General features: G+C 38.9%; 1 protein-coding gene across 1 annotated transcript; it reads right to left on the minus strand.

Moving 5' to 3' along the window:
- Window positions 1-308: 308 nt before the first annotated feature.
- Window positions 309-16,141, minus strand: LOC115684850 (protein transport protein SEC31 homolog B). The gene is made up of 22 exons (XM_030609769.2): window positions 15,590-16,141; window positions 12,328-12,382; window positions 12,101-12,223; window positions 10,769-10,865; window positions 10,638-10,674; window positions 10,426-10,531; window positions 10,277-10,334; window positions 9,177-9,274; window positions 8,862-8,981; window positions 7,598-7,640; window positions 6,873-6,991; window positions 6,665-6,792; window positions 6,042-6,594; window positions 5,777-5,869; window positions 4,983-5,168; window positions 4,687-4,900; window positions 3,167-3,279; window positions 2,889-3,059; window positions 2,341-2,469; window positions 1,978-2,257; window positions 824-1,062; window positions 309-724 (listed from the first exon to the last, which is right to left on the minus strand). Exons 1-22 carry the CDS (start codon window positions 15,904-15,906, stop codon window positions 629-631), a joined length of 3,375 nt encoding a protein of 1,124 aa, XP_030465629.1. The 5' UTR covers window positions 15,907-16,141; the 3' UTR covers window positions 309-628.
- Between the last annotated feature and the right edge of the window lie 620 nt (window positions 16,142-16,761).

Genomic DNA, 16,761 nt, shown 5'->3' on the forward strand with positions numbered 1-16,761 from the left:
AACAGCATCTAATACATCCTACCTAGTCTTCTCTCAACAGTTCTGCTTTTCTTCCCATTTCTTTATTTCAAAGGTAATATTATTTTTCAGCGACGATGTTTGCTGCTGTCTTTCCTTATCTAGATAATGGAAAAAGAAAATAAAAACAAAGTGAAAACACTTCAACCGGACATCGACAAGACAATTGTTTTCTAGTGACAAGCCTCTCTCACTCGTTGAATGCTATCATTCACCCAAAAAGATACCGATAATTCATAAACAATTGCCATAACACAAACGAGCGTTGGGCATCGCAGGGGAAACAAGCATGGGAGAGTAACTTATGGCGAAAAATAGTGTCAAAAACATCCACCAAGGCTAGTAAAAAGCCCTCTAATTCCTTGACGCTACATATATTGGGTGGAAATCAATAATCACCAACTCCTTTAAAAACTATCCTAACGGCTTTCAGCAGTTAACATCAATGAAAAAAGGCATTCTATAACAAAAGACCAAAAATTACTCCAGTAGCAATCTAAGAGAGCCATTCTTTCCAAAGAAATGATCAATTCCCCTACGGAATCCCACCACACAAGGCTAAAGAGAGAAAAAAGAACAAAGGAGATGCGTCGAGAAAATTGGCCTCTTCTCAACTTAGTCTCACATTCTGCCTCGTCTTGATCATCCGCTTCAACGTAGCCAACCAGAAATTGCACTCATCCCACTCGCTAGTCGTGAGAAGTACCTGGAGAAGAATGATTGAAAGACACAAAAATCATTTAACACACTACTCCCTCGTGCAATCGCAAAAGTAGTTAGACTCTCTAATTTGCAGGAAATGCACCTGTATTTGCAGAGCAGTGCTAAAATCGCCGTTGTCTAAAGCCTGACAAAGCTGGACCAGCTTATCAGCTGCGTTTTTAGATATGTCTCCACTGTTGAGCTTTGCAAACAAGGCACCTAATTTCCTTGAATTATCTTCTATCTCACGCTTCTTGGCAGGATTTGCGCGTGAGCCTCCCAATGCTTCAGATGTCTCATTGTACAGTCTCGTCAATGTTGATATGACAGGTTTCTGGTGGGCTGGTGCATGGATGCAGAAAAGAGTTCTTCAGTTAAGTGTCAGAAAGGAACACCATCAAGCCACCACAAAGGAAAGCTGAACTCCTGTTGATTTTAAGGAAAAACCAAAATTTCCACATGCAGTCTCCACTAGCTACTTATTCAGCCAAAGGATGCTAACTCTAGCGTATAGTGCTTAGAGTTACTCGTACATATGAGACGGAATTAAAAAGTACCAGGCAAGTTTGCCTAGCCCCTCTCTAGACAAATAAAAAGCTCAGTGTCTGTGGTTGTTTACTTCATGGGTTGTAACATTTTCATACAAAAATTTAAACAAAATTGATCGAATCACTAATTACTATTGCAATTGACTCCATATACACTATCTCATGTTGCCTAGAATAACCAAATGATGGAATAGAAAGAAATCTCCGAATAAAGATTAAGGCCTGGTTTCCAAGCACCAAAAGAGGTTATCAGTTTCTTCAAACTTTCAGGTACTATTGGCATAGTCATGACCATTTTTCCAGGAAGGGAGGATAAGAGCATCAGAAACCATCAGTCTTCTACTAAAAGCAGAATCAAACAAGTCTTACTTACTGAAAACAGAAAAAAAAAACACAGCACAACCAAGTATGCAAGCACACGGGCATGTTAGGATTGACTTTTACATTTTACTTTTTTCTTAATCGATCCTTTGTGGAGAGCGATCTTTGAGTATTTTTAATCCACAACATTTGAAACTTTCACGACATATAAATGTTGGCGCGTATGTTCCTATGTAAGTCTTCATAACTTCTGAAATTTGGATGATAACTTTTGGCGAGGAAGCAGAAAAGTGCTTTTTACTTATCTTCAAGTGGAAACAAAAAATCCCTCATAAACCATAAATAATGAGAAAGGCAGCTATTTTTTCAAAACCATATTAGCTCTTACCAGGAACATTTGAAGTATCTGCTGTCTGCACAGTAGGTGGGGGTGCAGCAGGTGAGACAACTGGTTGTGCAGCTGCTGATTCAATGGGACTAGCCGGCTGCATGGAAATTGGCCCAGGATTTTGAACAACCCCTGGATTAGTAACTGGCATAAAACCCCTCATTTGAGTAGGAGCCACAGCTTGCGGCATCTTCTGGCCAGGAACACTCGCTTGTGGTGGCACAGGGGCAACCGGACCAGGCCCATGAGGCAAAGGTTGAAAAGTAGGATTAACAGTTCCCTACGAGACATGCCAGAGAGAACCGAGTCAGTCAAACTAGAAGCTTCTACGGTCAAAATTGGAACTGAAGGAGACATACATACCGGATACAAATGAGAACCCAATGTTGGCTGCTGATACTGCTCTGGGTTCCTCAGTGCAAGAGGAGGTGCTGGTATGAATTGAGATCTTGTCGTGGGCTGATTGGTGACAGGAGTTGGAACAAAACTTGGCTAGAAAGAGAGAAAAATGGTCAACCCAGAGATCCTTTGCAAGAAATCAAGGTCATAGCATGCAAAGCAAACATGAAAAACACAACTACAGTAAGTGTGCCAGCACATTATCTGACTCATACTCCACAGGGCACAGGTAGCAAGTAGATACTTTTCTATTCTTTTGTAGAAGAGAGAAAGAGCGAATGACAATATTCCACTATATTATGCCCGAATTTGATCACCATCACTCTTTCAAACAATTCACCACTTATCCTCTTTATTCTGAGCTTTTGGTATTCTTGCCACTCTTTTCCATTGGGTAAAGAAGGCAAAGGCTATAATAGAGCCTGGAGTAAAATAAATTATCAGAAAAGTCAAATATAGTAGCATCAGCTACCTCCTCATGCCAATGCAGATTATTTATCAACCAAAGATACCTGGGGATGGTGAGGTGGCTCGGATGGAACAAACATAGACGGCTGTGCAGGAGCCTGATATTGCACAGGAGTATTGTATCCTTTACCAAATGAAGAACCAAAAGGCTGCTGATAGTTTTCACCGTAAGGGCTACCAGGAACAGTATGCTGCACCTGTGGCTGTGCTGCTTCCTAAGCAGTGATAAGAACAAGCCGAATATTAACAATCATAGAACTTAGTTGCAAAAGAAAGGGAGAGAAAAGAAAAGATCTGAAAACTCAACAGCTAGAGGACCCACCGGATAATAGTGCTGAGACGAATCAACCATGCCATAATTGGATTGATCGACACCATATTCTACACCTCTTTGATCTTGAGAGCCATTAAAAGCAGAGATGTTGGCTCCATTTTCTGCAACAAATTCATAAGAAAACCTTCAATCACAATTTTAGCTTTAAAGAAGCATGACAGTGAAGATTAAAGAAATTTCAGCTTTTATCCACTTCGAGTCCTGTTTGTATATAAAATGACAATCCTAAACTACTCCAGATATCAGTATCACTTGTTCGATCCCCATCAAAACATTGTTAATGGGAAAGGAAACCCAAGTATCAAATAATTACACTTCCTACAGCTGCTTCTCAAGACATATTTTGTCGCAGCCAAAAGTAACAGAAACAACCTGTTATTTATATTTTAATTATTAATTTAGAGTAATGCTAGAAGTTTGTTATTCAAGAAAGTTTAAACCCACCCACCCACCCTGAGGAACGAAGCTGTGTTTGTTTCTTCTCAAAGCCCCAAATCCCCCAACCCCCAAAACAAAAAACCCCAAAATAGTTTCTTGTGGTTTCTTTAGTTCCATTTTAAGGAAAATGAACTGCAAAAGCAAGCGGGCAAGAAGCATTAGGAATGCAAACTCAGGTGCTCGATGGGTGGCTTCAACACCTTGATGCAGGAAAAGGGTATCGGAGACGGATTATAAAAATCCTTAAGCTCGAAAGTAAATTTTTAAAATGAAAATTTAACCAAGCGACAAAAAATACTTGGAAAAGTAATAGATTAAACTCCTATTCAATCAACCATTCTCAAAGAAACTAATGAAAATAAATAGATAACTACAGATGAAAAGCGACTCTTAATGTTCTTACAGAAAATGTCAAGACTACATTCCTACTCATCTCAAGCTACTATACGAAACAACGAATCATTTCGCAAAACCTAATGTCAACCCTGTCCTTATAAGGTAGAAGGAGGTAGCAATTGCAAATAATTCCGCTACCCACAATTAACCTCATGTTGCTCTTTTGAGCTTTTGGATTCTAATATACAAGAGACAAAGCAGAAAAAATAAATTAGGAAAGAAACAACAGCAAATGGTCTTAGTGGACTGACAGATAGTTCTGAACTCTTCCCACCGAGAAGTATATAAATTATTAACTAAGCTTTGAATCTGCTCCAGGAGCTGCTTTCCCTGTGTTTGGCTCTGAGGCTACTTCTATAAAACGGGGATGGGATGAGACTTCCTTCCCAGTAGCTCCCAATCAGTTAGAAAGCCCCTTGGCCGTAAAAAAAAGTGCAAGCAAACGGTACAGACATCTCATTCATTACATAAAGAAAGGGAACTGCTCGTAGACAGGACAAGCGATTCTCTCTAGAAACATACGCTAGGTATGGAACATACTAACTACAATCCATGACCGGATGTCCATTTTTGTATCATAGCTTCAATATAAGCAAAGAACGGGACTATTTGAAATTCGTGCATGCAAATCAGTCTTTAAGTGTGTGTAAACAGATGCTATAGCAAAAGCATACCAGCTTCCACAGAGAAAGCAATACGATCTCTCAAGACCACAAGTTCGGGTGACAAATCATCTGTCCCCAACAGCTTCAAATACTCCATTGCTGTTGTCAAAAGCCCTTGACTAGCCAAAATCTCCGCATATTTTTCAACAAGCTTGCACACTGAAGCGCTAAATTGTTTTTGGCCACTAGCCAATGCGAGGACAATAGTCTTTTCCATCAATTCCTGATCCCAAGAAAACGTGTATGAATAACTCTACAGTTGATAAGAAGCTAATGGCGTAAAACAACTAAAAGGAGGTAACTACCTGAAGAAGGTCCATGTAGGACTTCCCATCATGTTCAGTTGCCAGACTTCTCGACCAAATTTCCACTGTTTTGTCAATATTCCCAGCACAAATGAAACAGAGTGTTGCCGCCAGCATGTTACCAGCTGCCATAAGTTTTGAGGCTAGAGAGTTGCAGAGCATTGCCCAGTCCTCCCCCTGTGCAAACTTTATATAACCAGAATTTAGATGCATCAGTAGATGTCCGAAGCATTGCGAGATAGATCAACAACAGACTACCAAGATAATATGGTTCTAAAATGTTACACCAGTGATTGACAATTTCAGTACATCTAAGATGTGATTTGGCCTCTCCAATCAACTAGCTTGGTATATTACTTCCAGGGGTCAAATCAAGACAAGATGGAAAAACTTATCAGTATATAGCAAGCTGGACTTTCTCTGAGGAAGAACGATATTAAGTGCAGCCACATGATTTTGTAGTTCTACCACCAGTGTCAAGAGAAAGACTGAAATCAAAGTGGCATAGCAAAATAGCCGTTTTTCTAGCATTCCTACTATAAAGTAGCAAATGCAAGCATTTGGCATAAAGAAGCATCCATCGCACATCATACTAAGCACATGAACAGGAGGCGTGCAAAAAACTGGTACATTAAACATGAGCAGAAGTACATTGATCAGGGCCATAAGAAGAGTGACTTCCAAAGAAAGTTCCTATAACAGAAACCCCAACTGGCATAGTTTCTTAACAAAAAAGAGACATAACACTTAAATTCGTTTCTACCAACTTTTTCCTTCAGTATTGAGAAACTTACACTACAGAGAATAGCGAGCGTCTCTTTCCAGAACTTGAGGGGCCTGGTGTCCACAAGGCTCTGGAGATCATTATTCACCATTGCAAAAACAACCTGAAAGTAAGATAATTCATTTAACAAATGAGATAGCGCATAGATTTAAAGAAATTTTTACGTACCAAGGTATTACACCATATAAAAATGTATCCAAAAAGAGAAAGATAAACAAATTTCTTTTTTTTTTGGTAAGAGACAAACAAATTTCAGTTATCTTAAAACATGTCACCTTCAAGTAAGGTGAGCGGCTCATCTTAAGGTACTTATCACGGGTTCTCTCCCATAGGGAGGCACCTCCGACATTTGCAATAACCAAAGCATCAGCCAATTTATTAGCAGATATGCACAATGCAACAGCAGCCTTGTAGTCTCCAACAACCAAAGCACGTTGAACACTATCATCAAACGATGGGTCAGAGCTCTCCTCAAATACATCTACTTCGTCTTGCGATGGTTCCACGGGAGCATTCACAGTAGCAAAGCCACCAGCAGAAGTTGATACAGGTGTATCGGCACTGGGACTAGGAAGATTGTTAAAAAAATCTTCGCCATTATCAGTAGGAAACACCGTAATTTCGTTGTTGTCCTCCTGCACTACTTTATCTGTAGTCACATCTTCAAGCCCAAGAGCATTAACTTGCTGGGAGAGATCCTCTTGTGAACCATCATTCATCTCCGTAGGAATATCAAAACCAAGGTGAGTAAGAAGCTTTGACCTTGCGGTTCCATCGTCTTCTAACAAAACTTTCAAGAACCCCCATGTTTCTTGGTCATCCATGGATCTGCTAATGAAAATTTGTTATTCTCCAAACAAGATAAAAGACAAATTAGTTAACTGAATAAGTAACACACTCGCAATGTTGAGACTTCTTTTCACATAATGCTCTCAATGAAGATCTATCCCCACTTTGGATTGCTGCTTCAAATTCAGAAGAGCGGCTCACTAAAGTTTGTTCTGTAACGATATCGTGTACAAAAACCTGGAAAAGAACACAATGAAAAAAATCAAATGTTAAGTTCTTCTAGATAGCAAAATTGATGGAGGGGAAAAAACATGCACCTCTGAGGAATTCACTGAAGGACCCCCTGTTGACCGAGTATGAAATGAAACCACCTTGCCTCCAAAACCAAAGGATGCGCCAACAGGTCGTTTAAACCATTTTGGAGCTCTCAGAGTTGCTGTGTGGGAAAGGAGAGGTTAAACTTCTGGAGTGCGAGAGAACCACAGCAGACAAATTAACAGATGTAAAAAAGGATGAAACTGATTGTGATCTGTTAGCAAACATCAGCTCCCTCCAATGAGCGCACAATTAATTTGAAAAGGAACATAACTAATAGCATAATGTTTTGGTATATTAGTAGCATAATGCTTTGGTTGTCGCATTATAGAACCTGACTAGAACTGGCTAGATTACATGAGAGAATCATCCATCTCATTTGTTCATTAATTTCTGTTGTGTTGCTCGAGTCCAGACATGCAACTGGCAAGAATCAGCCCGAGATGAAGAGTGACCATATCTAATAAGCAAATTATAGAGGGGAGCACCAGAGAAGGACACCGAGCAATTCGTAAACGAAATCTCTTTCTCTCTTCGCCCGCCCACAGGGGCATGCACACGCGCAAACAAATCTTAACCTGGCCAAAGGTACTCATGTTGACAAATCATTTCTTTTCAGACAGTATTAGACCATAAAACCAAATGTAGACTAGCAAAAGCATGGGATTATTAATAGACTGTAAAGGACTGACAGAAATGTAAAATCCAGTCATTAGGACAGCATTACCAGCACCAAATTCATTTTCCCTGACATCATAGCGGCTACAACCCTGCAAAATAATAGGAGATTCTATGAGTACATGTCTATATTTACAAACAAAATTATGCATCTATACATTTAGGCAGATTAATAATGGACATCTTTAAATACATTAACACGATATACCAAGAGAGAAAGGCCCGTGCACCCGAATTCACCATGCGTTGTTTTATGATTGGTTCATCTGGTCTTACTAATTTTTATATATGTTAATATCGCAATAATTAAGGGAAAGGAAGATGTCGCCCAGCTGGAACTAGGCCACTTTTGTAATGTGGATGCCGCAGGTTCGAATCCTGCTGGCTTCCGAGGCTTTTTTTTTGGGGAGATATTGATAAAATTCCAGCCTTTATTCTTTTAGTTATTTCATTTTTTTCAATTTCTTTTATAATATTGTTCCTTTTTTCTCAACAAACATAAGATTATGTGACCAAATAAAACATAAGGTTATCCACTATCTCCTTTTTTCATTATTTTTGTTTTCCTCTTTATTTTTTTTATTTTTCTTCAATCTATTCAAAGACAAATTTATCTTTCCTTTATTTTTTTCCCAACTTATCTGTTGAGCATAGAATTGTTATTTTGTTTTTATATATTTCCATATCAAACTTAAGTATAATTAAATTGTTGTGCCTTCTCAAACCTCAGATAAAAAAGTTCACTACTCTGATGTTATTATCACGTGTTATAGGACCAATTTGTCATGATCAATCATAAATCTCGATCTAATGATAACTTAAAATGGCATCACATCTGTTATTCTTTTATTTTGTTAGTAGAAATAAGCTGTGATTTAGCGAACCTTGGTTGCGTTGTAAAAAAATTAGTATATCAAAACAATGACAAGAAATTAAATGTCATTTGTCTATTTTCAAGCAATCACTTTACTATTTCAGGATAATAAAAATATGTAGAGTTTCTCTTTTCCCTTAATGGATGTAGTCCTTTGGTTATTTTTTGTCTCGCGGCATAGTGTGGGTATTTTTCTAGTACACATAATTTCGAGATTCAATAGAACCACTTAGTAATAGATAGACCATTTTTCTCAAAGAAATCTACAACCAGAAAACACATTTGGCGCAGATTTTAGTTCTCTGAATCAGATGAAAGGAAGTCTCAAGTCTTTCTCAACCTCGTAATCTCTACTATTCTCGAATTGAAATAATAAAGCCCTCAACAAGGTGCAGCCAGATATGGACCTTTAGACACGGAAGAAAAGGAAAAGAAATACCTCAACATTGTAGATGCCAATCTTTCCATCAAATGAAGATGCTGATATAACTCCAGGTATCTTGGGGTACCAATGTACATCAAAATTCCAGTTGGACCCAGCAGGCAATTCACAAACAATCTATGACAAACATAAGTAAATGGAAATTGTCAGAATAACATAGAGCCTGACATACTAGCAGCCAAAATTGCCACTAAATGAGTGACGCAAAATAAAAAATAGAAATTGAACACAAAAATGTGCACTAGTACAGGTAGGAATATTACGATAAAATGAAAAAAGAAAAATGGGAAAACCCAGCATCATAATAAGTACCTCTCCAGTAACCGTATCCCAGCATATGGTTCGATTGTCTTTAGCACAGGTGACCAAATAGGAACTATCATTAGGACACCATGACATTGCAATAACACCTGGCGTCAGATATTCGAGCAGAAGAGGTGAGCAGAGAAGCCATCAACTCAGTTATAGCAGAAAACTTAATACATTGTAAACAGATACAAATGGCGGAAATTAAAAGATATAAGAGCAGATACTCGTCGGTAAGCAAGTGGACGATGGTATGTTTTACTAACAGACAGAAGGATGCCACAACAAACTGCAGCAAGAAAAGTGAGCCATTCCAGATATCTAAATAATAAACTTGGATTACACGTAAAAGCAAAATGGACTTCCACATTGCATTACACATGTCCAAGCAATCCCGAGAAAGAATGGTTATTCCACCATAAGAATTATATCATCTCGTCAACATAAAGAAAAGAAGTGCAAGAAAGGATAAGAAAAAGTCAGAGAGATTATATCAAGTGGACTATTCTAACCAGATAAAATAGACATTTTTTACATCAAGTTAACTGTGCACGCAAACATTGGGGCAATGATTTCTTCTTAAAAGAAAAGAAAGTGAAAATGGAAAGAGAAGGAAGTCTCCTAGAGGTGGTAGCTAAGAGCAGTGGCCGCTGCTCGCACGTGCAGTCAACAGTGATCACTGTGGTGGTTGTCACCACCGAGACGATGCTCTGTTCGTCTGTCTTCTATATTCTTAGGGTTCCATTGCTTTATTTTTGTAATTCATTTGAATTTTTCAATACTTGACCAATTTTAGTTAGGTCTCCAAAAACTCAATTGGTTAGGAATGGTTCTTATACTCAGTATTTTCTAGACAAAAGATCCAACCCAATCCTATCCTATATAATTTTATTTCTTGGTGACCAAATGCAACCTCAAGCTACCGAACCACTTTCCAAATCTATCCATCTAAAAGATTACAATGAGACCAATACTAAGGATTCTGCATTTGTGCGCTACAACCAAATTAACTTCTCCCTCCTCCCTGCCTCTATCAATATGACATTAGGAATGATAAGATCTTTAATATAACAACAAAAGAAAATACTATCGGCATAGATGTGTACCTCTTGTATGCCCCACAAATTCCTTAACAGGTGACATTATGTTTCTCATATCCCAAAGCTGCGCAAAACATCAGCACAGCGAGAGATTAAACACACTCTATCTACCCTGAGTTCGTAAATGAGACAGCAATGCCAGGTCAGGTCATTACCCTTAGAGAAGGAGAGCTATCTTCATCTGATGCAACAACAAGTTGAGTAGCCAGATCAGGGTTCCATTGCAAAACTGAGCAACGCCTTCTAACTGAATCTGAAAAACTGCCATTTGGTAAAGGTAAATCACATTTAGTGTTGTCTAGATAACTACAAAGATAATAAAGACCAAGCAAATATACATGTGAGGAAGCTAGAGGTCGAAAGCTACCTTATGACTGGTTTTTGTTTCTTGAGATCCCATACAACTGAAAAGCAAGAAATTAGACTTTTGCCCCAAGGAAGACAAACGGCACTTTATAATATAAAAAGAAAGGGATAATATCCCTTTTTTTTTCTCACCAGTTGACCCATTATAGGACGTGGAGGCTAATATATGTTGAACTTTGCTATTCCAAGATAAAAATGAAATTTCACCTTGAGCAGCAGAACCACTACCCTGCAAGAAAAAATAGAAAGACTTGGCTCAGATGCCTCAGCAAATTCACCCTTCAATCTTCATATAGTTGACCCATAATGTTAACTTAAAAGAGCATTTACAGGGATAAGGGATAATGGCACTACAAGTGCCATAACTTTAATACAGCACTCACTTGAGTGCCATAACTTTTTTTTCGATTACATGAGTGCCATGACTTCTAAAAAATGTTCACTTGAGTGCCATAACTTCCAATCGATCACTTGAGTGCCATAACTTTTAAATAAACGTTTACCCAAGTGTCGAAAATCCGACATGGCATGGCACTTGTGGTGAATGTTTTTTAAAAAGTTAATGACACTAAAGTGATCAATTGGAAAGTTATATGACACTGAAGCGATCGAAAAAAAAGTTATGGCAACCGTACGAAAATTATGGCCCTTGGGGTGTCCTTTTCCGAGAAATACATAACTCCAAGTTACAGAAATCTGGACAAGACGCATGAAAGGCCAAACCAGGAAAATAACAATCTCATCAATCAACATCAGCAAAGAGATGCCAGTACAATTGGAAATTTGGCAGTTCCACAATATAAATAGGAGATCATTTCATACCATAGACCAGAGTAATATACAAAATGTCAAGGCCAGGCCAAGACGCAAATGATTTAGGCCTCATTTCATGTCATGCTGGGGACAATGCATCGTGAATCATAAATGATGCATTCCATGCATAAGTCTAATTATGTTCCTAAAATGGGCGCGCTTTTTAGAAAGAAGCGCCAAAACTACCATCAGAGTCCAGCTCACATGCAAGGGCAGAGCAGTCGAGAACCAAATATTTCCAAAATAGGAATTGCCTTTGTGTCTAGATGGCTGCAACAGCCATCCAAACCTGCTTACTGGCAGGCAAATAGCTGAGAAGTGAAAAAGTTAATTTCTCTCGTGAATCCAATACACACCAGCATGCTTGCTGCTCACTCAGTGGCTTGTGGGCAAAAAATGCTCCAATACATCTGTTTAGTCCAGAAGTTAAAATTATACTGAACAAATCCAGACCTCAATTCCTAACTGATGAATGCCTTGATTAAAAAGATCCATGTTGTCCCCACCTAGTGGTGTAAGGCTTTGTCGTTATTGGGACAAAAATATCCATTCATTACATGACAAGACAAGACAAGCCTGAATAATATAAAAATATATAAATAAATTCCTAAGCAAGTGAACTGTGGAAAAAATCCTGAGATCCCAACGTACCCTAAGAGGAGGGAAATGAGAAGGTTCTCTTGGTGCAGCCAAATCCCAAATACAAATTTCACCATCATCAGCCCCAGAGGCAAGTAAGTTTGGCGCAATGACGTTAAACTCAAGACCGCGAACCTGAATTGAGAAATCAACATAACCATACTATAAACCTAAGTATCAAGAGACAGATAGACAATAACAAGCAGTGAACAGAAAAAGAGGAAGACAAGGAGACTTACAGGTCCTTTATGCCTAGAAAGGTGTCCTACGATTGACTTCTCACCAGCCTTGGAACTAAAAAGGGAAAAACATTAAATACAGAATACCAACTGTACTTCCTCCAAACAAAACAATAGTCTCAATCCAAATATACACTAGCTGAGACTGTTATTGCAAATCAATAGCAGCACAGAAGTCCACAGGAATAGGCAGCTCAGCTACTTACGAAAATAACGTCAAAAGCACGTGATATTTATTCAGCCTTACAAAAAGGGGGATAGATCTCATCGCCCTATTGATCTTACCAATATCCAGGCCACATTAACAACCATTCAACTGTCCACTTTACTTGTTATTAAAGTGCATGGATTCTTATCATTTAACATGATATCAAATGGGCTATGTAATTGGATGAGCTGTCCCCCTTCTCAAACCAGCTTTAACTGGCAGTTATCGGGCCACTTTACGATAGATGCTATACGACTGCATTCTATCGCAGAAAATACTTTCCACATGAATTTGCACGGAAAACACGTATAGAATAGTTTTTTAAATCTCATTGTTGTTTCTGTTCTTGAGAATATGTTACTGCAGCAAAAAGGTAAATTTTACAAGAATGATGACGGAAAATAAATTCAGTTTAAGTTATTTTCAGACATGGTGTGAAAAGAATTTAAGAATTTGCAGTCGATAATCATGTTTCTCAATTGAGAAGCCAAATGCTAAAACCCCTCAACAAAGGAAATCAAGGAGGTTACACTTCAACTTGCATCTATATCACTGAACAGGAACCTAAAACCAAAACAAACATTTCCAAGGCTACAAAATACACCACATAACAAGCTTGAAGAAGCTTCAAGAAACGTCACCAAGATTAACCAAAGCTTCAAGGCTAAAGCTTAAGAAGTTGAAGCTTGGAAATGAAATTTTTTTAAAAGCTTGCTTTTGATCACTCTCATTAAAAATTGACACTTGATTTTGACAAATCAGTGGATGCAGATCTGGATTCTTGCTATTTTTCAAAAACCAAACAAAAGAAGAGAGAAAATCACGGGCCAGCTTCAGAGAAATAGCAGGACTTGAACGACTAATCACTAGGTCTAGAGGCACTTTTCATGATTGGTAAAGAGATGGAGAGACAGAAAAGACTATATAGTGTCGCCCCTAGCTCCTCCATGTTATGAGTTGTCTCATTTCAACAACAAGACAGGATGGAAAATAATGAAAATGACAAAAACTTAGAATGGGGAAACACTACTCCCAGGTCTCCAAGAGAAAATATTTCCAAAATGAAACCAGACACGTCCTCAAGTGCTAACAGCAACACAGTGAAGGCCAGTCAAGACTTATTATATTGGTGTCCCAATACACTGTATAGGATGGAACCTTCATAAGAATCAAATTGCCTGAATAGAGACATTAAGACGAAGGTCGAAACTAAAGCCAACACAACAGAATCGAGCAGCTGAATCAAGATATAACGATCTACAATTTTCTCATTAGAACCTATAGAAAACCAACTCCATCATCCTACTTCTTTAATCTCAGGATAAGGCACCCCAACCAAATGACACTTAGCAAAAAAACGACTGCGGTTCTGAAAAAAAGAGAGAGCACTAAGTACATGGGTTATTTGAATGACCTTACTCCAGACGACTAAGTAATCTTCACCAAAGAATTTTAACATCTACTCCCTCTGTTTTCTGGTTGATTTGGAACGAACAGAACAAGAGAGCTTATGATAAAGAGGAATCTTCCATTTTTGTTTTGATTGCTAATTGAATTAAAGTTTTAAACTTATGGTATAGTAGAAACTTGCATATAGATGTTCATGCCTTGGTGTATATAGTTAACGCGAGAGCTCCCTTTTGGCTTTGTGAGCTTTTTGTATAGGGGTTTCGTTTTTTGAGCTCTTTTTGCATATGGGTTTCCATACCCTTGGTCCTCTACAGTTAAATCTTTTAACCTATCCGGAAAAAAAAATTATCAAACTAATTACCTAGAACTAAAATGGATAGATGCAGCTTGAAAAAGCACTTAACTCGGTTAAATGGGCAACATAAAATTGAGATCAACCTCAATTCACGACTGCTCTTGATCAAATTTCTTGAATGAAAATCATCACTCAATTCTTGTCCAACTCATTCATCCTATAATGCCACGCCAAAATGAGAACATGAAGGGGCCTTTTGGTTCGAGAAACATTTTCGGTTCCCTTTTCCATAAAAAACGCGAATGAAAACACTTCTCATGTTTTTCATTCTCCGCTATTCTGAAAAAGGGTTCAGTAAGTCAAAATGAGAATTTTCTACAGAAAAGAAAATTTTCAACACCTGTTTGATGATTCAATAAAATAAAAAATAAAATAAAAGGTTCTTTCCCTTACCTAACCAAAAAAGTTCAGTCCAACATTAATGTGTTTTCATTTTGGACTGAAAACAGTGAGACACCAGAAAGGTGCCTAATAAACAAAAACAAGGTAACCGTGTATTCATTTGAAAACTTTTCCATAATCCCTCCAAACACAGTTTCAGTGATGTTTTCATTCACATATGAGAACAAAATGGAAAATTTGAAATTTTCCATCAAGGAAACAGGCCCTAGAGTACCAAAACATGATTTCAAATAAGACCCGACAAGTGGGCAATGACAGAAAGGACTTCCCTTCAGATACCTAACCTCACCTAACAATTTCTGGATTGATTCAATAAAACCACTATAACATCGGTAGATACAAGTAGTACAATTTGTAAGGGACGCACATTATTCTAGATTTAGATGAAGGCGAAGAATTTGTAAGCCAAACTATTCAATTCAAAGACGAATTCTTCAAAAATGGAATGCGCTCTTCCTTCTGAACCACGGCAACAATCCTGCTATAGAGAAGCTACAAACATACAGAAACTAGACAGCAGTCCTGGATTCTTTATTCCGCAATTAAGATTGTTTAAGAACTAGAAATGCAAGGCATGTCAATGGACCCTTCATTCGTATGGATACTAATATCCAGACTAACTGGTGCTTCGCAACAACATTCACCACTTCGTGACGAGGAGGTTCAGACTTCAGAATAACTCACACCGATACTCAACATTACCACCCTTCTATTGCACCATCACTCCAATAGACTAGAGACCTCAAATCCCATTCAGTGTCCAAATCGAGAAACGACGATTGCATCCAAGAACAGATATTCACCCGCTGAAACAGAAGCTTAAGCTAGATCTCCACTCCAGAGCACCAATTCACACTCGAAATCGAATCAAAACAATTCTCAATTACCGGATCAGGGAGAGCGGGTTCCAAACATCAATGGTTCCATCGACGAGGCCGCCAGCGATGAGCCCCAGGGAGAATTCATCGGAGCCGGACACATTCTTGCCCCAAGAAAGACGGTTGAAGCGCTCGGAGCTGGGGGATTCGGCGATGAGGGGAAGATCTCGATCGTCCGATTGGAAATCGAGCCCGAAGATCTCGAGGCTGGCGGAGGAGCTGAAGGAGAGATCCACCGCCCCGGCCATGGTCCCGGTCGCCAAGTAGCCGCCGTCCGGCGCCATGGCCACCGACGCCGACCGGGCCACGCCCTTTATGCACGCCATCTCCGGAATTCGCAGAGCCGCGGGCACAGAACGGAAAAGAAGGCGAAAAAAAAAAAATTCTCAGGTTGCGGATTTATGCGGCACGGCACGAATCAAATCGGATCGATCGGCGGACGGATACGATGGAATTTTGAGAGCCGGGGATGTTGATCTGATGATGGTCTAGGGTTTGCGTGATCGGATCTATGGATGCATGAGAGGGAGGGAGGGAGGGAGACGAGAAAGGGGGGGGGGGGGGGGGGAGACAGGGACAGAGGAGTGAAATTGTGTGTTTTTTTTCTATATGACTGCTGAGGAATTATGTTATCGTCCTTTCGGTTGTATTAAGGTGTTGTTTTTCGCTTATTATATATATATATATATATATATATATATATATGTCGTTTTGTGATGGGGAAACGCAGTTTTACTGTAGTAACGCTTTGAAGAAAATTACATTTTTTGTGTCAGACTTTCGCAATTTTCGAAATCCCGCATTTTGCACACCTATCGACCTAAGCATGCCCTTAAAAGCCTTCATTTTGAGATCATCGGGATAAAACTTCCATTGGATGTTCCTTCTCCCTAGTGAAGATAGAGATGTCGAGAGAATTGGAAGTGCAAGGCGTGCGAGCATTGGCACGTTAAACTAAGGAATGCATCCGTGAAGTCCGCCATCCTTGTATATTAAACGGACATGCCGAGGGCCTTCGTAGGAGCGAAAGCTCCATTCCTTTGATAAGGTTATCTCTTAACTGAACACCAAATATTCAATGAAAGCGTCGCTTCGAAGATTTCGACAGAGCTACAATTCTCCGCACACTTGTTTATATGATCTTTTTGTAATTTTTCAATCCATTCAAGATTTAAGTTGCA

The sequence above is a fragment of the Syzygium oleosum genome, unplaced genomic scaffold (genome assembly GCF_021117445.2).
Source record: "Syzygium oleosum isolate NSW1041296 unplaced genomic scaffold, Sole_v2.1 Sole_v2.02, whole genome shotgun sequence".
NCBI lineage: Eukaryota > Viridiplantae > Streptophyta > Magnoliopsida > Myrtales > Myrtaceae > Syzygium > Syzygium oleosum.

What these genes read in the sequence shown, in the direction of transcription:
- LOC115684850 (XM_030609769.2), bottom strand. Translation starts at nt 15,906, where the DNA reads ATGGCGTGCATAAAGGGCGTGGCCCGGTCGGCGTCGGTGGCCATGGCG. An exon ending in TTTCTAGGCATAAAGGACCT is followed by an intron (nt 12,224 to 12,327) that starts GTAAGTCTCCTT and finishes TTCTCAATTCAG; the next exon opens with GTTCGCGGTCTTGAGTTTAA. An exon ending in GTCCTATAATGGGTCAACTG is followed by an intron (nt 10,675 to 10,768) that starts GTGAGAAAAAAA and finishes CTTGCTTTTCAG; the next exon opens with TTGTATGGGATCTCAAGAAA.